The 23,587-nt window shown below is 41.6% G+C and overlaps 4 protein-coding genes across 5 annotated transcripts in view; 2 read left to right on the top strand and 2 right to left on the bottom strand.

Moving 5' to 3' along the window:
* The window catches only part of LOC114666055 (hydroxycarboxylic acid receptor 2-like), a 62,907-nt gene extending 56,211 nt beyond the window's left edge, over positions 1-6,696 (top strand). Inside the window, exon 3 of one of the 2 annotated variants that reach the window (XR_007933589.1) lies at positions 6,621-6,696. The gene's annotated coding sequence lies outside the window, so the exon portion shown is untranslated. Of the gene's footprint in view, positions 1-6,319; positions 6,466-6,620 lie in introns of those variants that run through there. The other variant, XR_007933590.1, reaches the window with a different exon arrangement.
* The window catches only part of nphp1 (nephronophthisis 1), a 440,043-nt gene that overhangs the window by 308,175 nt on the left and 108,281 nt on the right, over positions 1-23,587 (bottom strand). The window lies entirely within an intron of this gene.
* On the top strand, positions 4,995-6,295 carry LOC114665891 (hydroxycarboxylic acid receptor 2-like). Its single transcript, XM_028820547.2, has one exon. The coding sequence runs from the start codon at positions 5,075-5,077 to the stop codon at positions 6,059-6,061; it is 987 nt and encodes a 328-aa protein (XP_028676380.1). The 5' UTR covers positions 4,995-5,074; the 3' UTR covers positions 6,062-6,295.
* The window catches only part of haao (3-hydroxyanthranilate 3,4-dioxygenase), a 28,684-nt gene continuing 22,852 nt past the window's right edge, over positions 17,756-23,587 (bottom strand). Inside the window, exons 9-10 of the mRNA XM_028820518.2 lie at positions 20,876-20,958; positions 17,756-17,963 (exon numbers count right to left, since the gene is read on the bottom strand). Of these exons, the coding sequence (XP_028676351.2) occupies positions 17,888-17,963; positions 20,876-20,958 (159 nt within the window). The 3' untranslated portion in view covers positions 17,756-17,887. The remainder of the gene's footprint in view (positions 17,964-20,875; positions 20,959-23,587) is intronic.

The raw sequence follows: 23,587 nt of genomic DNA, 5'->3' as shown, positions 1-23,587 counted from the left end.
ATGCCTTACTTTACATACTGTTCCCTACTATTGGGTGGAGCTCTCACCCTCAGCCTTAATAAACTTCTCAGCACAGAGGTAATGGCAAATCTCCGGCTACACCAGGTGCTCACAGAAATCTACCTTGTTACTTCAATCACTCTAGACATTAAGACAAAATATAGAAAGTTAAAAGCAGCATGATATTTATTACGTGAATAATAATACCAGTAGAATAAAGAATAATAGAAAATAGGACTGATAGTAAAGTCTGGATATATATAGTCTTTAGAAAAAGCTTACGGAAAAGTAAAGATGATAAGGATGAATGTCACAGGTGGCTTATAATCTTGCACTTGTTGTTCATGAGATGCTTTTCTGACAATCAGATGGAAATGGCCCCATGTTGCCGGTGCTTTCTTTTGACATCGCTTTGTTCTCGTCCCTTCTTCTTCCTCCCTCCTATGTCGCTCTTCAGACAAGGCATATTTATTATTAAATTCTACTGGTGGGTTTTGCAAGATGTGATTGTTAGATATTCAGATTGGCTGGCTGTCAATTTGATGAATGAATTCACTGTCCGTTCTCCCAAACAATAAAACTTTTTTGATGTTGCCTGTGGTATCGGCATGTCTTCCTTTCCCAGGCTGTAAAATAATTTAGCTACTTGTTGTCCCAGATGCCCAGGTTATAAACTAATCAATAGCCCTAGGCACGTTTGATTTGTCCTGAAAATAGTTCATCTGTTGTCTTGAGCAAAATAAAATGAAAATACAGAACAAACAGATTTTGCACCCCATAACAACAAGACAATATAAAGTACATTAAAAAGATAAACGAATATAAAAATCTAACAATACCAGGGACGAAAACCTCTTTTTAATTAAGAAAGCACACAGTCCACACTCTAAAACATGAACTGGAGGATATAACCTTTAGTGGTGCAGAGTCCAGTTTGCGTACTGTGATACCCCGACAATTAATTGTCTAACTGTCCACAGATGCAGTCTGTTCACCGGACACTCGTTTCCCAACAGAAGTTGAATCCCTGTCAATACCTCTTTGTCATTCTTTTTGTCCAACCTGGGCTCCCTGTGTTGACTTAGGGACACTTTGCTTCTCGTCCGCCAGTTTCACTTGGTCTTTCAATGCAATTTCCCCCTCTCGCTGGACCCACGACCGCTGTCTCCTTGTGAAACTGTCTTTTCCTTCCTGGAGGTAAGCGTTGCTTTCCTTGTGCCTCACGCCGTACCAGCCAAATACCCTTATCTGCCAGCGAGCCCCTATGCTTTGTGCGAGTGGTCTTTCTTGACAGCGTTTTTAGTGGGCTGTCCCCTCTGAAAAACACGCTGCCATCTCCTGCCTAGATCAACATGACGACGGACTAAACAATGTCACATAACCAAATTTCCTGGGCTTAACAAATAATGTAACACAGGTTAACAAAAAGGATTGTTGCCAACTATCAATGAGTATATATATGCTGATTAGAAATCAATTTCCCGGGACATGTTAATTTCTAAGTCAGGTAAATACAAACATTTTCCTAGGAAGGAGCAGCTCTGTTATCACAATTCTGTATTGTTTGTATGTTTAAGCAGTTCAAACTTCAAAGCGGTGACTCTTTTGCAAGACAGTAATTATCTATGTCCTATAGACACCCATTACAATAATCAATAACAGGATTATTCAGGAAATTTACCTTTAAACTTATCACACCAGTCCCAACAATGGGTGCCTATCGCCAGCAGGGCCATCTTAACGCATGGGCATGCTGGGCAGTTGCCCGGGGGCCCTTTGCTAAACTATGTATGTTGTGAGTTGCTGAGTGGTTGTGTAGGTAGGGGCCCCAGTGAACTATAATGCTGTTAAGATGGCCCTTCATCTTCTGTCTTTTAAATATAATATTTACATGTTTCATCGCTTAAGAAAAAAAAGAAACCACCCAGTGTACAAAAAATGCCCCCATCTGACAAATGGCTAAACCATTACGACAGTGAACACCATCAAAGTGACCCCATTAAATTGCCTTTTCAGTCCCTCCCAGTGGGAGGACTTGTAAGTCTGGAGATGGTGGAGTGGTACATTTCACTGAAATAAATTAAAATCCCCTGCTAAAGTAGGACAAACAAAATGTCAGACTGAAGCTGAGGTAGTCCCAGTGGACATACCCTAAGCAGACTTCCATTAAGAAAGCTGGAGATGAAGTTAAAAATAACAAAGTGCAATGTTTAGACAGCTTATTCTGAGCTAAATACCTCAGGCAACTAATGTATCGATATTTTAAACAAGGAATACACAGAAAACGGAGAAACACTGACAAAAACATGGCATACAAGAATATGACATTTTAATGGCAACTGAAAACATGACCAAAAAGGAGAAAAATCCTGTTAAAACTGAGCAGGCAGTTTGTACATACTGTACTGTGATGAGTGGTCTGTGGCACAAGACAACTTTTTAAAATAAATAATCATGGCAATAATCAATGCCTTTTTACATTGTTTGAGCTCCTGGAGTGTATTATGAAACAACTTGTGAGTACCTGGATGGTATAGAAATGTCAATGAATGACATAATTACTGTACAAGGAAAAAATCTAATCAAGAACATAAATGCAGACTGAGAAAGGTATTAAAAGCAACAAGAAAAGCAAATGTGAAACTTGTCAAAGAGCAGTGCAAGCTAGGAGTAAGTAATTGACATTGGTCGGACATTTCATTAGGTCTGATCCAAAAAGATTTTGTCTGGACTGAAAATGACCTTGGCCCATTTGGACTTTGTTCTTTCCTTCATCTTGACGTTTTGTGCGTCAACCTTTTTAAACTAGCAGAACACCCACCTTTATAGGCGGAGTGGTGGCTCTGAGGTTAGGGATCTGCACTGGCAATCGGAAGGTTGCCGGTTCGAATCCTGTAAATGCCAATAGGGACTCTGCTCTGTTGGGCCCTTTAGCAAGGCCCTTAACCTGCAATTGCTGAGCGCTTTGAGTAGTGAGAAAAGTGCTATATAAATGCAAAGAATTACGCACTGCCACTGTTCCAATAAATTTTACCAGGAATCCAATTTACCTTAAGAAGTGAATATCAGCTGTGGAAAATCGACAAAATATACAAGTTGAAATAAACTTAAATAATTTTTAGCAAGGTAAATGAAAAACATTAAATGAATCAGTAACTGTTTTACGATAGACAATTTAGAAAAAATCGTTAATGCATTTTAAATTACAGTTTTTCATATGTCAAAAATGTATACAGAACACTATCTTCTATATAAATGTCTACGTGTGGAAGTGAGTGTGTCTATCTGTCCGGCCCGGAAGTGCGAGGGTATTGCATGACACTCAAAGAAAGCGACTCTTTTGCCAAAGTTAAAAACCGCCAAGAAAAGAGAAACTTGTTTAGCTGCTAATACACAAGTGAGGCGAGCACATTGGCAAAACAAAACCTCTGAGGAGAGAGAAATTTGTTTAACCGCTGATAGACAACAGAGATGAGCACATTGGTAAAACGAAACCGCCGAAGAAAGAGAAACTCATGTAGTCGCTAATGCACAACCGATGCGATTGATTGATTGCTTGATTGAAGTGCCAGAATCCACCGTTTCTAGGAGCCCAGGCTTACACGGCTAGAATTTAATACCAGTAACGACACACTGCACGTTACACTTGACTTGAGCATTCCTAGTTTTCAGACTCTCTCTCTGTATGTTTATCATTCGTTTGCTCAGAGGTTGATGCTCTTGCTGTTTCCTGAGCGGTTCTTCTTTTCTCCACCCTAGCGGCCCGCTTCTTCTCTTCTTTCGTCGGCTTCTCTTCGTGTTAAAACTGATTAAGTCAGTGTTTGTGTTACAATTATTTAACAAGTTTTCCTTAATTTTTCACTTAAGCTGGCACTTAAGTCTTCAATCTGCCTCAAGAATGATTTCAGATATGAAGAGGTAGGGGAAGTAACGGCGAAGGTGATAGGGAATGAGAACAGCACCAATGTTCCTGCTGACCGCTGCTGAGAGTTGATTCTACAATAAAATAAAATAAAAATAAAAAGAGGAATAACCTTGGCGATCAATCATCACCCCGAAAGTGGACAGTAGACGTCATGTAGTATATGTGTACCAAATTTCAGGTCAATAGGTAAAACAGTTTGCAAACTACAGATGATTTAAAATCCTGGACAGACAAACGGACAGCCACGGAAGCGTATTATATATTAAGATATTTGAATGTTTTTTTTTAACAAATTTCCTTGAAGAATAATTGTACTAAATTTTATTGAGTTGCTCCAGACAGACAGATAGACCAAAATGATGACCACCATGTGATCTCAGGTATGGTCAAGTTTTCTTGGCTGTCATCTTTTAAAAGAGCACACCACGTGATCTGGGAGCATCAGCATTTACTTTTCAATAAATTCAAGAAAGGCTGTTCAAGAGAGAGCCAGCTTTTGAATGAATTTCTTTTCAGTTTGAGGCTTTGGTTTTAACCTTTTTGCTTGCTTCCGAATTAGTAGTTTAAAATACCCTTTTGGTTGTTTGAAACTCATCTTTTCTTGGCTACGCCTTTCATTTAAGCTTAAAAGAATTTCCACCACTCGCTGTCGTAAAATTGTGTAGCTCATTATCCCTTTGATTTGAAAGACGAAATGGTCCTGATTGCCTAGAGGTCGGCCAGCCTTATTGTACCCCTTCTAGGTCTCACTCAGTCTCTAAGGAGAAGGTTAGATGTCCCTAACATGTGCAGGAACACCTGCCCTCGAGTGTGCTTAGTGAGCACGTCACATTTCTGTCCACTTGCTGCTTTCTCTTCTCTGTACTGCTACCCCTCCCTACTCCCTTCTAGGATGTCCGGCACACATACAGAGCATTCTGCCCTCTAGTTGCCATAGAATTTCTCCTTTCGTTAGTTTGGTTCAATCTCCTAGACGTCTCTCACTGACCTTTCCAATTACCTTCTGCCTTCCCGGTAGAGCCCCTGACCTGTCAACCTATTATCCTTCTAATTCCTGTCTCTCCTTAATTTCAGACCTGCAGACAAGCCAAGGAGCAATCTGAGGGCACCTCTAATATTCTGAAGACACGTCTGTTTTTGCGTTTAGCCATGTCCGTCCAGAGTAACACAACTCACTGCGTGATCCAACAAACCGAAGCAGCCAGTATCTTGACCCCTGTATTCATCATAGAGTTCATATTCGGGATGCCTGGGAATGCAATGGCTCTCTGGGTCTTTGGCTCCTCCTTGAAAAAACGAAAGCCCCTCACCGTCTATCTGCTGAACCTAGTGCTGGCTGACTTCCTGCTTATTATCTCCCTGCCCTTCAGGATTGACAGCTCCATGAGGAAAGAGCATTGGGTCTTTGAAGACATTTTTTGTCGGATTAATCTCTTCATGCTGGCTGTGAACCGCTCCGCCAGCATTGGATTCATGACTCTAGTGGCAGTCGATCGCTACTTCAAGATTGTCTTACCACACCACCGGCTCAATCGCCTGTCCATCAAGTATTCTGTTGGCATTTCGTTTATTATGTGGGCACTGGTCTTGGCCTTGAGGTGTCCATTATTGTGCAACAATCATCTTTATGTGAGCGGCAATATAACTCTATGCCGGAGTTTTAGGCACACAATTGACTTGACTTTTGAACAGAAGCTGCACTATGGGGTCTACTTTTTTGAATTCTTCATACCATTTGGCATCCTGATTTTCTGCACCTTTAGGATCATATGGATACTGAAGTTTCGCCAGTTAGACAAGTCAAACAAGGTCCAGAAGGCTATTAAGGTACTTGTGCTCATTTTACTGTTCTTCACCATCTGCTTCCTGCCAGGCATTCTGTCAGGACTGATTACCCTTCTGATCATAAAGTTCTTCCCAAGTGCCTGCAAGGCCTATAACACCTCTGCCATGCTTTTCAGTGTCTCCATCGCTTTTACGTACCTGAACAGCGTCCTGGATCCAATGATCTACTGCTTCTCTAGCTCTTTGTTCTTAAATGCGTTGAAGAAGTCAATCAATTCAATGGGACTCTGTCAACTCGATGTAGAAAGAAAACCTATTTATGGCACTGACAGTGACAGGAATACATCGTGAGTTCCTTTCCTTGTGTCAGAAACTGCTGACTGCAATGCTAGGCTGCATCATAATGACTGGTATCAAGAGAACAGTGCCACAATGACCATGATGGGGGTCTCCTGGCACTTGCATCACCTCCTGCTTTTGCTGATATTTGCTTTACAGTCTTGACCCAGCAGCTAGGAGAGTCCAGCTCCTTTATCTGTCCTTGAGTATTGTCACCTGTTGCTATAGTAACTACTGTGATGCTATTCCATCCTGATAATAACCAAGAAGGTCTTATCCCTTGGTGTAGCATCAGAGTGCACAAAATTCAGCCACAAGATTTGAACCCAATGATAAATGTCATGTAAAATAAACATTGCTAAGTGAAACATCCTGCACAATCCTCCATGATATGATACAGCGTCTAAGTGGGCACAGCAAACAAACTGCAGAGGGGCAGTGTGATCACCTGGCCTGAGTCCTCTGGTCCCTGGGATTGAACTTTCTGCAAAGACACGGACTCCTAAATTTTTGTTCCTTTGTTTTGTTGTTGTCTCCTCTGTCTATAAAGACATGAATTGTGATAGATCAGGTTTGTGTTTCCATGTCGCCTGTTCAAACTGTGCAGCTTTCAGAACCAACACACAATAAAGGGAGCTTAATAAAAATCTACAGAATGTGTTTGTGGCACTCTGTTCCTCAAGTTTACTGCATACACCCTGTGACCCTTTGCTTGTACAGTTGATCAGGCTCAGGTCACGGCTCTCCTCATAGTCATCAGCGTCCAACTGCTTTTTCTGTGTGACCACTCTTTCTAGATTGGTGTTTAAAAGATTGGCTTGGGGCAAAAGTGATGTTTGTCGATCAACTGACGTGATACTGACAGTGTGCTAATGATGCCAACAACAGGGAGTTGTTTATTTTTGAAAGATGTGACAGTCAAGGACCTCTTCTATTTCTGTTTTACAGAAGAGCCAGTGCTAAGGTTGAAACAAGTAAGGCTGAAGGTTTTGAATAGGGCCACAGTGAAAATGTGAATTTACTTAAACAAATGGACAAAGATCACATTGCCACCTCACAGTAAGCTTATAGACAGTTGGCACTGATGCTGATGTGCCTGTTGTTTCAGAAACAGCGACTACACAACAAACATGAAGTGGGTAATGTGGCCTGGCAGCATCCCCCAGTATATGAATTAGGGACCTGCCACCTTCATCTGCATATCGATTAGACTCGCATCTGCATATCACTTATTGTTCAAATGAAATCATCTGCATATTGATTAGAGTCACATCTGCATATTAGTTGAAATCATTTGCATATGAATTAGACTCAAACTTGCATATTAGTTATTGTTATATTGAAATTATCTACATTTTTATTAGACACAGTTCTGCATATTAATTAGGGTTACTCTGTATTTAACTGCATATTAATAATAATAAATAATTCACTTAATTTATATTTCTTACTACTCAAAGCACTACCACACAGTGAGGACCCGGGATGCGAACCCATGAACTGATTAAGGCTATAGTATAATCAGTTACAAATTAATTGATTAGACTCCTATCTGCTTATTAATTATGGTGACACATTGTAGTTAGGGTCACACTGAAAATGCCTTCACTTTACTTAGGACAACACTGTAATTAGGCTTTTAGGTTTACTATCCAAAGTATCCACCATTGCCCAAGTATACTGTATTTGAAAAAAGTCACAAAGCAAATACTTATACAATATATATAATATAAATATAATATAACATATAAATTTGCAAATATTGACTTTTTTGTCATTGCTGGCTGAAATGGCAGTGTCACACCCGTCATCTGTATGAACTCTCTGTTAATTTGTCTGTTCTCTGAATTTGTTCTTTTCATGTTTCAGTGGATTTCACAATTGCTGTAGCTCCTTGCTGCGTTAACACAACTTCTTTGTATTCCCTGGTTTAGTATGGCTTCATGAATAGATGTTTAATCCCACATTAACAAACTGGACTAATGGACCATGCATGCCATCTACAGTGCATCTGGAAAGTATTCACAGCGCATCACTTTTTCCACATTTTGTTATGTTACAGCCTTATTCCAAAATGGATTCAATTCATTTTTTCCTCAGAATTCTACACACAACACCCCATAATGACAGCGTGAAAAAAGTTTACTTGAGGTTTTTGCAAATTTATTAAAAATAAAAACAATTGAGAAAGCACATGTACATAAGTATTCACAGCCTTTGCCATGAAGCTCGAAATTGAGCTCAGGTGCATCCTGTTTCCCCTGATCATCCTGGAGATGTTTCTGCAGCTTAATTGGAGTCCACCTGTGGTAAATTCAGTTGATTGGACATGATTTGGAAAGGCACACACCTGTCTATATAAGGTCCCATAGTTGACAGTTCATGTCAGAGCACAAACCAAGCATGAAGTCAAAGGAATTGTCTCGAGGCACATATCTGGGGAAGGTTACAGAAAAATTTCTGCTGCTTTGAAGGTCCCAATGAGCACAGTGGCCTCCATCATCCGTAAGTGGAAGAAGTTCGAAACCACCAGGACTCTTCCTGGAGCTGGCCGGCCATCTAAACTGAGCGATCAGGGGAGAAGGGCCTTAGTCAGGGAGGTGACCAAGAACCCGATGGTCACTGTGTCAGAGCTCCAGAGGTCCTTTGTGGAGAGTGGAGAACCTTCCAGAAGGACAACCATCTCTGCAGCAATCCACCAATCAGGCCTGTATGGTAGAGTGGCCAGACGGAAGCCACTCCTTAGTAAAAGGCACATGGCAGCCCGCCTGGAGTTTGCCAAAAGGCACCTGAAGGACTCTCAGACCATGAGAAAGAAAATTCTTTGGTCTGATGAGACAAAGATTGAACTCTTTGGTGTGAATGCCAGGCGTCACGTTTGGAGGAAACCTGGCACCATCCCTACAGTGAAGCATGGTGGTGGCAGTATCATGCTGTGGGGATGTTTTTCAGTGGCAGGAACTGGGAGACTAGTCAGGATAAAGGGAAAGATGACTGCAGCAATGTACAGAGACTTCCTGGATGAAAACCTGCTCCAGAGCGCTCTTGACCTCAGACTGGGGCGACGGTTCATCTTTCAGCAGGACAACGACCCTAAGCACACAGCCAAGATATCAAAGGAGTGGCTTCAGGACAACTCTGTGAATGTCCTTGAGTGGCCCAGCCAGAGCCCAGACTTGAATCCGATTGAACATCTCTGGAGAGATCTTAAAATGGCTGTGCACTGACGCTTCCCATCCAACCTGATGGAGCTTGAGAGGTGCTGCAAAGAGGAATGGGCGAAACTGGCCAAGGATAGGTGTGCCAAGCTTGTGGCATCATATTCAACAAGACTTGAGGCTATAATTGCTGCCAAAGGTGCATCGACAAAGTATTGAGCAAAGGCTGTGAATACTTATGGACATGGGATTTCTCAGTTTTTATATTTTTAATAAATTTGCAAAAACCTCAAGTAAACTTTTTTCACGTTGTCATTATGGGGTGTTGTGTTCAGAATTCTGAGGAAAAAAATTAATTTAATCCATTTTGGAATAAGGCTGTAACATAACAAAAGGTGGAAAAAGTGATGCGCTGTGAATACTTTCTGGATGCACTGTATAGTAGCGGATGCCGGGGGTAATGGGGTCCACAGACATCACTGGAGGTCTCTGTGTTATATCTGATGAGGTTATGAAGAAGATTTAAAGTTGATTTGTAATTGCTACATACAATATCTCTATGCTCTATTGGTATCAAACCTTAAAATTACAAGTGCCTCATTATAAAATGATCTTGAATAAATGTCTGCCATCAAGAAACAGTCACGTCGTCCTTAGCTCTTCTCTTTCTACCATATTGTGAACAACGACTCAGCATGCATTTTATCATGGCTTATTTGTACCACGCTAAGGTAATGTAAAGTTTTGCTTGTTTTTGTCATGGATACACAATGCGATGAAATTCATATCTGCATGTTTGACCACCACAGAGCAGGCCACCATTGTCCTTGCCCAGCAACCTGAATCTTGCTCTGTTGGTTAAACTTAACATTGCAAAATAATGGGTCGTAGTAAGAGAAAGAGTTTTAGAAGATTTCATCAGGGCTGGAACATTGCTTCTTAAGGGTTTATCAGAAGCATACACCACTTTTGTATATTTGTTGCAGACAGTTTCTTTTAAATAATTATTCTGATGTTTCCAAGATGGATGTCATCTACTACAGCAAGCCTGTGGGAGCCTAGCATATGTACAGCTCAGTTCTCTATGCCAGACTAAGTTAATATGGGAGACATTTTACCTTATAAAGCCAAGATATTTTGCATAAAACAGTTAAGAACATTAGAACACTCAAGACGAGAACAGGCCATTCAGCCCAACAAAGCTCGCCAGTCCTCTCCACTTATTTCTTCCAAGAAAACATCAAGTTGAGTTTTGAAAGTCCCTAACGTCTTACTGTCTACCACTCTACTTGGTAGCTTATTCCAATTGTCTATCGTTCTTTGGGTAAAGAAAAACTCCCTAATGTTTGTGGGAAATTTACCCTTAACAAGTTTCCAACTGTGTCCCCGTGTTCTTGATGAACTCATTTTAAAATAACAGTCTCGATCCACTGCACTAATTCCCTTCATAATTTAAACACTTCAATCATGTCACCTCTTAATCTTCTTTTGCTTAAACTGTAAAGGCTCAGCTCTTTTAATCTTTCCTCATAATTCAACCCCTGTAGCCCTGGAATAAGCCTAGTCGCTCTTCTCTAGACCTTCTCTAGTGCTGCTATGTCCTTTTTGTAGCCTGGAGACCAAAACTGCACCCAGTACACCCAGATAAGGCCTCACCAGTGTGTTATAAAGGTTGAGCAGAACCTCTTTGGATTTGTACTCCACACATCAAGGCGCTATATAACCTGACATTCTGTTAGCCTTCTTAATGGCTTCTGAACACTGTCGGGAAGTCGATAGCTTAGAGTCCACTATGACTCCTAAATCCTTCTCATAAGGTATACTCTTGATTTTCCGACTGCCCATTGTGTATTCAAATCTCACATTTTTACTTCCTATGTGTAATACTTTACATTTACTGACATTAAATTTCATCTGCCACAAATCTGCCCAAGCCTGTATGCTATATAAGTCCTTCTGCAATTATTTAACGGATTCCAAATTATCTGCTAATCCACCTATCTTGGTATCATCTGCAAACTTAACCAGCTTGTTCTTTATATTCCTATGTTAAGAAATACATAAGGTTGCACTGATTTGCTAGGACCTTATTGTCATATCTACGAATTACAGTGACATTTTTAATTGCATGTGCTAATCAATATTGAACCCATTGCCACTCTTCGGCAACATGATGAGTCAATAGAACTACTTTACCTCGAAAACCTTTGTGTTTATCTACCTGAAAAATCCTCCAAGCGCATTTTGTCATGATCTAGCTGTAACAAATAAAAGAATATATGAAATATTTCTCTCAGGTGAATGTTTGATTGTAGCAGTGAATGGTCGTCTTCACCAGGCTCACACACTCATACCTATTGTGAATTTCCCATTGGGATTAATTAAGTATCTATCTATCTATCTATCTATCTATCTATCTATCTATCTATCTATCTATCTATCTATCTATCTATCTATCTATCTATCTATCTATCTATCTAGTCATACTTAAACAGGACACCTGAAGACCATCCTGGCAGACATCATGTGACTGTGAAACACCAAACAGTCAGCAATCTGAACGGGCACTTACAGGAATACTCCACCCAAAAATGATATTTTTTCAGCTACAGAAATTTTCAGATGACTCGTCCATCATAGGCTACATTAACAATGGAGATGAGTCAAAGTATTGGAAGGTTTTGAAGGTCTTCGTGTTGTGGTGCAGGGGTAACAACCTGCAACTCAGCATCAGCAAGACAAATGAGCTGGTGGTGGACATCCAATGTGCCAAGAAGCCTTTGAGACTGGTCACCAGTTAGGGGGAGGATGTGGAAGTGGGGGTCCACAGAAACAACAAATTGGACTGGTCTGACAACACAGTGGCGCGGCACAAGAGAAGACTGGACTTGATAAGGAGACTGAGGACTTTTGATGTGTGCGTTCTATTAGTCCATAGTAGCCAGTGTGGCATTCTACGCTGTAGTCTCCTGGGGAAGCAACTTAAGCTCAAAAGAAGCATAGTGCCTGAACAAACTTATCAGGAGATCCTGCTCTGTCACAGAGCGAAAACTGGACACACGGGAAGCTACTGTAGAAAAGACAGAATTGGCTGCCATCAAGAAAAATCCCTTCCATCCCCTACAGGAGGCGCTCTCATGGAGCACTTTTTAGCCACTGGCTCACTACCACCATGGTGTGCCAAGAAGCATCTCTGGGGGTCTTTTCTGACAACTGCTTTCAGATAATTCAATGCTTCCACCAGATGTACTCATTAAGTTTATTTTTATTTATCTAGTGACACATTGACTATATTATCTGTCCTGTCAGTCTGTATTCTTGTTTTTTTTATTTCTGTTGCATCTGAATTTTCCCATAAGATTAATAGTTTATCTAATCTAATCTAATGTTCCTTACCGTAAGTATTTTGTAGCAATAGGCAAATAAATCTTAATCTTATGTTTTCATACAGAACACAGATAGCAAAATTTCTTATAAATAGGCGTTTTATGGTGAGCACTGCTAGAGAGCAGCAAACACTGTCAAAAATCGGGAGTGGTCTCCCCTACACTTTCTCGTATACTCAGATGGATATTTGAGAAGTAAACCGCAAGACAATAATTATATTTGTATGTTATGTACATTAAAGAACCATCAATGAATCAAATCAAATTAATAACATATTGAACAATTATTATAAAGGTAAATTTGAATAAATCGGACTCTGCAGCTGCATGAATAACAGGTAAAGTACCACTTCTGGTTAGCGGAAATAGCTGAAAAGTTGATAGAAATCTACATTTTGTACCTAATACTTGTATGCAAAATTTGGTTGACCTAAGTGACAGCGCACTCAAGTTATCGTGTTTACATACACACACACAGACATAATTCCAAAAATGGTATTTTCGGACTCAGGGTGGTCTGAAATGTCAAGATTCATGAAAATCTTGATATCGAATTTTTGGAGGTACATTCCCTGTACAAGAAAGTAAAAACTGAAATCCCCCATTAACAAAAATATTCAGAACCATCTCTATGACACTTGAAATTTGGCCCCGGTGCATTCAATTTTATTGATCATTGACACGTTTCTACACGTTGTGTGGAGTCCACAAAAATCGGACTCTGCAGCTGCATGAATAAAAGGTAAAGTACCACTTCGCGTAAATAGCTCAAAAGTTGAGAGAAATCAACGTTTTGCACTTAATACTTGTATGTAAAATTTGGTTGACTTAAGTGAAACCATACTCATGTTACCATGTTTTCACACACAAACACACACACAGGCAGACACACAGACATAATTCCAAAAATGGTATTTCGGAGGTCTAAAACATCGAGATTCACCAAAATCTTGAAATCGAATTTTTGGACAATTACAATACTTTCCCTATGAGAAAGTAAATTGGACTCAGGGAGGTCTAAAAAGTCAAAATCTCAACATTGAATCTTTGGACAATTACTATACTTTCCCTATACTTCGTATACAAAAAAGTAAAAAACTGTGTTTTCGGAGTCAGGGAGGTCTAAAACGTCAAGATTAATCAAAATTGAAAAGGTCAAAATTTTTCATGAGTACTTTGTATGCAAGAAAGTAAAAAAGTCAACAAAAAAAAAATCTCACGTTACTCAAGTTGCGTAATCCACATGTCATGTCATCCAGTCGTATGCTCACAATGTCCCAAATCACAAGCATTATTACGAAAATATTGTTAAATAAACCAGTTCTGCAAAACGTGCTTGTGAATGAACATGGGGCAAGCTCAGATGTCCTCACAGTATTTGAATTAAATACGTTCAAGCAGAGTTGGCACAATGGCAACTTGGAGATACGCTGGGCAGGGCAGATTCCATGATGAGTCTTTCATTTTAAAGTAAAGATGACTGTCGTGAATGAATATAAATGGTCCAGCTTGGTTTAGCCCATTAAACACCATTGCATGGACTTTTGAATGACAATATGAAGCACATTGGGAATGTGATAACCACTTGATCAGGGAATATCTATTATATAAAAAATCTTGGAAGGCTTGGAAGGAGACGATACGTGATCTTCTTGGAAGACAATTTGATGTCCCGTGAGAGACACTTTAATGTCACACGAGACAAAGCAGTGATACAAAAGGATAGCTGCTGTACAGGCTTTTAAATGATCGACAAGCAGAACATGCAGCGAGGCAGCAGCAGCAGAAAGACAGCAGCTGATCAGACCGCATCTCCTTAGCGTGCGTTCAGCCCTCAACCCCACCCCTTCACAATGCCAGCGGTAGAGACGCAATGTGGCTGGACAGTAGCACGCCCCGGGGTTGAGCGAAGTGAACATGGGGCAAAGCCCCCTAGTTTAATCCAAAAATAATCTTATCCACATTTCAACATGCATAAAGAAACAAAGGGCACCACTTGACTGAAATCTCTAAGTGTCCCCACAGCATTGAGGCTGCATGATGGTTGCGTGCTCAGCCATATGTAAAGTGAGCTCTCCTTGTGCACACATCTAAAAGATGAATTAACTTGTTTAAGATCTTACTTTTGGGATGTCCTCCTATTCAGATTTGATGTCAATGTTTCATTCAATGAATGTATATAACAGAGTGAGGGGGCCCATTTCTGTCTACAGACTGCACATGATTACATTAGAAACTATTTTTACCCTTAATGATCAGAAGAGCAAAAAAGCAGAAGAAACCGACAAAGCGCTTCTCATCCGTCCTGCTTAGCATCTAATTAGATCTCAACCTCTGTTTCAAAAAAGTTGTTGAACCAGCCATTACCAGCCTTCTCTGAGCAGGGTACTTGAATTAGATTTTGACCAATGATGGCTGACCACGTTGCTGCCTAAGAGTGCTTAGATACAGCAAGTCTTGTGCTGTCTTGCTCTGAGTTCTTTCATTAACCCCTGACAGAAATTGATTGACTGCTTAATTATATTTGTATCCATGGATCCATGTGTGCAATGTGAGAATGTGGCCTGACCTGTGTAATTTTGCCCCAGAATGTGCGAGAAATGGACAGACCATTATTTCGTGATAGGGAATTCAGATTAAAATGTGAACTATTAAACAATGTGGTGGTCTAGAGCAGTGGTTCTCACAAGTGTGGTCCATGATTGCCTTTCTTAGAAGAACGTTAATACTGATAAGGCTACATTATAAGACAGAGGCCAAGGACCTTGTTACTTCTACACTATTCTGTCCTACTCTGATCCTGTATGCTGGAAGTGATTTGCTTCCTCTCTTTCAAAGTTTCTTCAGATTTGGAGACTATCTCTCTTTACCAGCCTTGACTATGAGGGGCTTGTCACACATGTGTGCATGGGAGGCAGCTGAAGGGCTCAAAAGAAGGTAATTCCACACCGGGCCAGGGAGTGGCAGAATACTCTATCCTTTCATTTTTTTATCTCTGCAGACCAAAAATGGGAAATTCTGCCTGGAACCAAGGATGTCACTCCTGGATCCTGCTGATGTGTTTTTTTAATTGGGCTAGGGGGCCGGAGAGGTTTGGGTCATGATGTCACTTCCGGTTCCAGCGCGGTGACATCACTTCTCCTGACTGATCTTAAAAACCTGCCATAATCCTCCTGTTAGTCAGTTCTGTTTTGGACTCTTGTCTGTAAAGACCTCAATTCCTACTTTTCCAGTTTTTCAGCCGAATTTCAAGTGTACAGGGAGGCTGCTCCAGATCTTTTTGCGGTGTTGAGGCGTTTCATTTTACAGGCTCTTTTCTAAATCAACCTTGCTAGGAGTATCTTACCTGAAGAGCTGACTCCCTGACAAACAAGCGATCCCTTAAATCTACGTAGACGCTGATGCACGCGGCTTCTGATGTGTTCATTTTCTAAGGCACGAGATTCGAGATTCAAACTGCAACAGTGTATGGCCCCCAGACCTGAGGGAAGACACCAAATGAGAGGCAGAGACCTGTGGGTAAAACCAACAAAGAGGAGCCGATATGGTAGCTCACAGAGTAGCAGTATGAGAAAGAAACCGAGGAGATGTGTGAGTTTGACAGAGTTCTGCTCGGACGGCACTTTCTAGGGGAGTAACAGCAGGAGTAGTAGGACCACTTAAATTAAGGAGGTGCTTCCCAGTAAACAGCCCTGCTCAGGCCTATTTGAGTCTGTGTGCCAACTAACCTCGGGTCATTACAGTATTTTTCATGGGAGTAGATGCAGAAAAATTAATGTGGTAATAGTGTGGTATAACGGGTCCGCGACTTCAAAAATAAAGAAGGGCCAGGTTTTAAATCCGTATAGCCGTGTCGTTCTCCTTGGTCGCAATTGCACCACCGCGGGGAGTTAATGAGGTAGTTGGAGCGAGTCGCACCTGCACGTGTGGGTGCATTCGTTCTCAGTTGCTTCATTGGCTTCCATGGAGGCGCAGGGAGATGTGTATATATACGGGTCGACACTAGAAAAGAGGGATGGATAGATGAAGAAAATGAAGAGTGGGCTTAGCAGGAGGATCTAGCCATCTAGAAGGAGGAGACAGAACAGGCTGGGAAGGAGCGTTTGTTGTTAGCACTCTAGGGGCATACAGGTGGAGTGTGGCGAGCAAGGCAGGTGTCCACCCGAGGGATCTGAGGAGCGACTACGTGAGCGCGAAGGATGAAGGGAGGAGAGCCGACCTCGGATGGTCTGGCAGTGATATCCGTATGGAAGCCAAGACGGAGGTCGGCCGAAAGGAGCTCGAGGCTGTTGGGTCTCCGCCGGCTACGTGAGTTATGGGTGAGGCGGGGAGAATGAGAGACGGAGGTGTGCCAAGATCATGAAGAGTGAGACTGCATTTTTAACCTCGGATTTTAAAGGATTTATTTATTGTTTTTATCCCTACCTTGCACTTGTTTTTATGGATTATTTATTGGAACTGCGGAGCACTGCACTAACTGTTATTTGTTTGCTGATTTTTAATAAAAGAACCTTTGCACTGATTGTACTATCCCCTGGCTTCATTAGAGAATTGTCTTCATATGTCAGCTCATCTCTGTGACATTACCAACGGTGTCGGGTTCAGGGTTCCCATAAGGACGTTGGGAGCGTGGGACGAACCCGCATCGTCACAAATTGTTATGCAGAATTTACGGTAATCTGTTACTGTAGGCGGTCCTCCCCGTCTTTGACTTCAGCAAAGTGGTCCTTGTTCCCAAAACAATTTGAGAAAGACTGGCCTAGAGGCTCCCATCTCTCATTTGGCTTCAATATATTTCTTTTTTTACTGTGTCACCTCATTGGGACTGTGTAGGAGACAAATCCAAGGTTAATGAATTCTTACAAAAATGAAGTTTAAAAATGCTGTCTGAGGAGCTGAAAGATTTTATAATGGTGGGATATTGGGTACCAGTGTGTTCCCCTGTATTGCCCGTGACTTGTCGAACTCCCTTAGGGTGACATCTGACAGCAAGGGCAGTGCGGTTTGTCTGCCCATTTCAGCTTCCACAGCCCTCGTATCTTTATTCTTGTGGTCTGCTGCTGAACTTCTCTTCACCACCCTAAAGCCCACCATCAGTATCAAAACAGACACAATAAAAATGGAGTTGTCCACCAGATTCATTACAGCCAAGACAGCGAAGCTGTGTTTCCCAAGCCTTTATGTCACTTAATCGCATTGCTAAAAATCAATGCAATGGAATGCCATTCAGGTAGCCTGGGCACCGGCTCTGTGGCACATGCTGCATAGAAGAAGGCAGCGGCTGTGCTTCCTCATCAGCATGGCCTCTTCCTCGCAGGGTCCTGAACCACAAAGAGTGCAATGCTGCCCGCACTCCTGTACCAGAGGTATCTGCAAAGACAAGAGAGAAGAAATGGTGCTCATGGGCAGAGGCAACAGACGACTCCTCAAAAACTGCCACTGTGAAGCCCTCCTCTAATTAAATGGCTTAGAGGGACTTGGAAATCAAAGCGGGGAAACATTCTTGTTTAGTTAGTAATGGCAATAAGAAGTGAAACCAAAAGTGAGAGTAAACGAAAAGGTGAGCATGAGGGTCCATCAACATCCTGACACACCTGCCAGACAGAGTGCAGCGCTTCTGCAAGTGCTAGTCACAGATGAAATGTGCCCCTGCCCGGGAATGCCACATCAGTAGTAGATAGACAAGGAAAGGAAAGGAAAGGAAAGGTACGACAAGACACATAGATAGATAGATAGATAGATAGATAGATAGATAGATAGATAGATAGATAGATAGATAGATAGATAGATAGATAGATAGATAGATAGATAGATAGATAGATAGATAGATAGATAGATAGATAGATAGATAGATAGATAGATAGATAGATAGATAGATAGATAGATAGATAGATAGATAGATAGATAGATAGATAGATAGATAGATAGATAGATACTTTATTAATCCCAATGGGAAATTCACCTTCTCCAGCAGCAGCATACTGATACAATAAGTAATATTAAAGAATGATAATAATGCAGGTGAAAAAACAGACAATAACTTTGTATAATGTTAAATGTTAATGTTTACCCCCCCGGGTGGAATTGAAGAGTCGCATAGTTTGGGGGAGGAACGATCTCAGTCTGTCAGTGGAGCAGGACGGTGACAGCAGTCTGTTGCTGAAGCTGCTTCTCTGTCTGGAGATGATACTATTTAGTGGATGCAGTGGATTCTCCATAATTGATAGGAGCCTGTTGAGTGCCCTTCGCTCTGCCACAGATGTTCTGGCAGAGAATTCTAAGCTCCCCCTTCAGCATTAAAACAAATATCCAACTGGAATGGTGATCAGCAGTGGAGCCTGGAGACTTTTGAGGCAATCATACACCCCAAAACAAAGCTGCACAGCTCGCTCTCTCGATTACTTTTAGCCAATGAATTATTCAACAGAAGTGTGTTCTATCTATCTATCTATCTATCTATTGTGGAAACTGGCTCGGACACAGACAGGCAGACATGCTCATGTCACCCAACACACATTTATTTACAGTATTTACATGGTCCTTATTGTGCTCACAAACCCCAAAGACCCCAAAATCCTGGCCACAACACAATGCCTTCTCTCTCTTCAGACCGCCTCCTTGCCGTCCTCCTGACATCATCTTCCTTCATCCTGACTCTTGTCCATGACTGGAGGGAGGCGGCCCCTTTTATACACACCTGGATGTGCTCCAGGTGCTCCCCGGCAATCTTCCACCGGCACTCCCCAGTGTGGCAGAAGTGTCGGCTGTGTACCCGGGTGTCCCTTCTTCTCTTCCCCTCAGCACTTCCGGGTGTGGCGGAAGCGCTGGGGTCCAGGGTCCCCAAGGCATCAGGGCACCCCCTGGCGGTCCCCAATACAACCAGGGCGGACGCCCCCTCACGTTCTGGAGGAGGAATGAGCCCTCCTCCTGGGCGTCCCGGCCGGGCGTGAGCCCCGTTCGGGTGCCACTCTATCTATCTATCTATCTATCTATCTGAGTGGCACCCGAACGGGGCTCACGCCCGGGTACACAGCCGACACTTCTGCCACACTGGGGAGTGCCGGTGGAAGATTGCCGGGGAGCACCTGGAGCACATCCAGGTGTGTATAAAAGGAAGATGATGTCAGGAGGACGGCAAGGAGGCGGTCTGAAGAGAGAGAAGGCATTGTGTTGTGGCCAGGATTTTGGGGTCTTTGGGGTTTGTGAGCACAATAAGGACCATGTAAATACTGTAAATAAATGTGTGTTGGGTGACATGAGCATGTCTGCCTGTCTGTGTCCGAGCCAGTTTCCACAATAGATAGATAGATAGATAGATAGAACACACTTCTGTTGAATAATTCATTGGCTAAAAGTAATCGAGAGAGCGAGCTGTGCAGCTTTGTTTTGGGGTGTATGATTGCCTCAAAAGTCTCCAGGCTCCACTGCTGATCACCATTCCAGTTGGATATTTGTTTTAATGCTGAAGGGGGAGCTTAGAATTCTCTGCCAGAACATCTGTGGCAGAGCGAAGGGCACTCAACAGGCTCCTATCAATTATGGAGAATCCACTGCATCCACTAAATAGTATCATCTCCAGACAGAGAAGCAGCTTCAGCAACAGACTGCTGTCACCGTCCTGCTCCACTGACAGACTGAGATCGTTCCTCCCCCAAACTATGCGACTCTTCAATTCCACCCGGGGGGGTAAACATTAACATTTAACATTATACAAAGTTATTGTCTGTTTTTTCACCTGCATTATTATCATTCTTTAATATTACTTATTGTATCAGTATGCTGCTGCTGGAGAAGGTGAATTTCCCATTGGGATTAATAAAGTATCTATCTATCTATCTATCTATCTATCTATCTATCTATCTATCTATCTATCTATCTATCTATCTATCTATCTCTAGAAAACGTGGCCACCAAACAGACATGGCCTTATGATTGCTAGAAATGTGTCAGATGGAGCCGCTCTCCTTCTGTGTCCCTGTGATCAATTTGGCTGAGAGACATTAAAGCACCCACGCGTCTGCCTCTACCTCCGGCTCTTAGTGTGTTCTTACAAGGGCAACCAACACACACAAGTGGTTTGCGTAAATAGTATCTCCAGCAAATAGGGAGATTTATACTTTGCATGCCAAGCATTACTTGAGTGTGAAAAACACAGGCCATGAAAGGAGAAATGAAACTAGTCAAACGAGGCAAAGAAAAGGAGAAATGAGATCTCAGCCAGCCCCTTCTACAGAAATGCTCTCAACTGGACTTTTTTTTTTTTTTTTTAATATTTTACTCACTTGTTGTGTTCCGGGATAAGAAGGCTGTCTCCTGAGGCCAGGGTGACACTCTTTCCTGCTTGGGTCACCTGAGAGCTGCCTTCCTGCAAGAGAAAAAAGTTGGACAAGAGTTTAAATGCAGACTCTTTGGAGAGACATTTCACTACCAACATGTTGGCCCTGGGTTCCAGTTCAACATATAAAGTATGTCACATTTTGTTCTGGTTCTTTGTTTTCTCAGCCACAAGGAGATGTTGTTTCCCTTTATTCATAAAAAGCTCTTATTGACTTATATATACGTATAACTCATCCCTTAGCCCAGGCATTTCAGACGACATTACTGCGTTTTTTTTATTCCAGCCAGTCTTATTAATCAGATGCCAATTTTGTCTTTTAACTGAAGTCCTTTCATATTCTTGTTTATTGTTTCCTTCTTTTCATTTACAGTTCAAAATTTTTCAAAGTGATGTGACCGACAAATGTGCCTTTTGTGGGGGAGAAAGAAACCGCTTATCATTTATTCTTATATTGTACAAGATTGAAAAATCTGTTTTTGTATTATTGGAAATTATGTGAAAAAATTACTGTTACACTTAATGATCAGAGATTTATTTGAGGCATGAAATATAACAAAAAAATCAAACCCCAAACTTCAACTTTTAAATTATTTACTCGGGCAAGCAGAGTTAGCAATTTTAAAAAGCCATAATAATAAACAGAGTGGTACAGTACCAGAAGATGTGCTCTTTATTTTCAAATTTTATGTTACTTCGAGAATAAAGCTGGAATTTGCGTATTATAAAACAATGTGTAATATCGAGTGTAGGGAGTGAAGGGGGAGTTGTGCTCCATTGAGGAGGGGCAACTAAAAATCAATTTGGAAAAACGAGGAACAGCTGGTGTGGGATTGTCATGTTAGATGTTAGAAGGATTGTTCTGAGTACGGAATATTTACTTCAAACTTGTGTATTTGACTTAATGTGTGGTGTAGGAGGCATGAACAAGGGAGTAGAAGAGGTGAATTATGAATTTTGTAAATATGCATCTATTTACTTATCAAGATGAAGTATTTAAATTTGTGTGGTGTAGGAGGCGTATACTGGGGAGTAGTGGAGGAGTAATATACTGTAATTATTCATTTTATTGAGAAACTGTTATTTATGATGTGTTCATGATTTCTATTATTGTGCAAAACAAAGTTTATATTAAAAACTAGGGGGTTCCCCTCTGCTTGCTTCACTCATCTCTGCCACTCGTGTTGTGAAGAGGGGGGCTGAATGCACCCCAAGGAGACGCGGTCACTCCTCCGAAACCCCCTCTTAAATGGTGATACAATGGGAAATAAATGCAGTTTTTTCTTTACCTCCTCTTTGCTCGATCAGCTGCTGCCGTGCCGCGTGATCTGCATCTCGTGTGGCGCTTTGAACATTTAAAAGCCCGTACAGCAGCTGTCCTACTCTTTGACTTTTATTTCCGGTCTTTTGGCACAAAGTTTCATCTCGTGGGACGTGAGTTCTTGATATTTTTTTAGTTTAGAATTTAAAAACGGAATAAAAATCTGAAAATCTAACAACGTCACGTTAAAGTTTGATAAATCTTGAAAAGAATGATACCAAACATACATATGTGGGTTTAAAAATAAGCCCCATTTAAAGTGTGACAAAAAACATGACACAAAAACGTCACATAAAATCGTTGCACAAAATCATCGCACTTTTAGGCTTAGGATTTTATATATATATATATATATATATATATATATATATATATAGAGAGAGAGAGAGAGAGAGAGAGAGAGATAGATAAAAATTAAAAAAAATTTTGATGGCTCCAGCGTCTATGGGATTGAATTCCAACCTTGCCATTTAACGAGGGGCTCTTCCATGCTGTAAGAGCCAATCTTAGAAAGTTAATATTAATGTTAGGATTTACATAAGCTTTTGTTTAATTTGAATTGAGTACTGTGATGGTGCGGGTGCGCTCCATGCTTCCTCTTCTATAATGGGACGCCATCAGTACCATAAATGAGATGAGCGTGGCAGATGAGGACAAAACACACCAGGAGCAAGAGGAAGGTGCAAAGTGCTCAGTGCTTTTATTAAAAATAACAAAAACAAATCCAAATAGTGTCCTAAGTGCAGTGATCCAAATTGTCAATAAATAAATAATCTGCAAAATGAAGTGTAGTGTGGAAGTTAAAATCAATAAATAGAAAAATCCGTTAATAACGAGGTTAAAAAACTCGTGCAGGTGCAGGAAACTCACTAAAAACCCACAAGCCCCGGTGCCTTCCTTTAAAACTGATGCCTCTCTGGCTTATCCTAATCAGACCTTGTGGCTTGGAGTGATGTCGACCAACAGGTGCAGACACCCATCTCATTTGGCCCATGTCCCCCACGGCGTCCAAGGGCAACCACTGAGCCCTGCGCCACCCAACCCGCTGCCAATCCAGGCTTCACCCGGCACGGGCGCTCTGAACTCCCACCACTGCCATCTCAAAGGCTCCTTCTGGCGAGGGCACCTTCAGAGCATAATGGTCACTCCTAGTCCCAAAGACGCTCAACAGGAGCGACCCACAGTCCCCCTTCCTGAGCGATGGCCACTCGCTCCTCCTTGGGGCTCCACTCCCGTCCACCTGCTTCCATTCTGTTCACCAGCTTGTTTCCACGCTCTCTCTCTGTCTCTCTCCTGCCTGCGTCTCTCGTCCCTTAACCTCCACTCTAACCGTTTGTT

The sequence above is a fragment of the Erpetoichthys calabaricus genome, chromosome 15 (assembly GCF_900747795.2).
Source record: "Erpetoichthys calabaricus chromosome 15, fErpCal1.3, whole genome shotgun sequence".
In the NCBI taxonomy this organism is placed as follows: Eukaryota; Metazoa; Chordata; class Cladistia; order Polypteriformes; family Polypteridae; genus Erpetoichthys; species Erpetoichthys calabaricus.
This window is presented reverse-complemented; position numbering and strand designations above follow the sequence as displayed.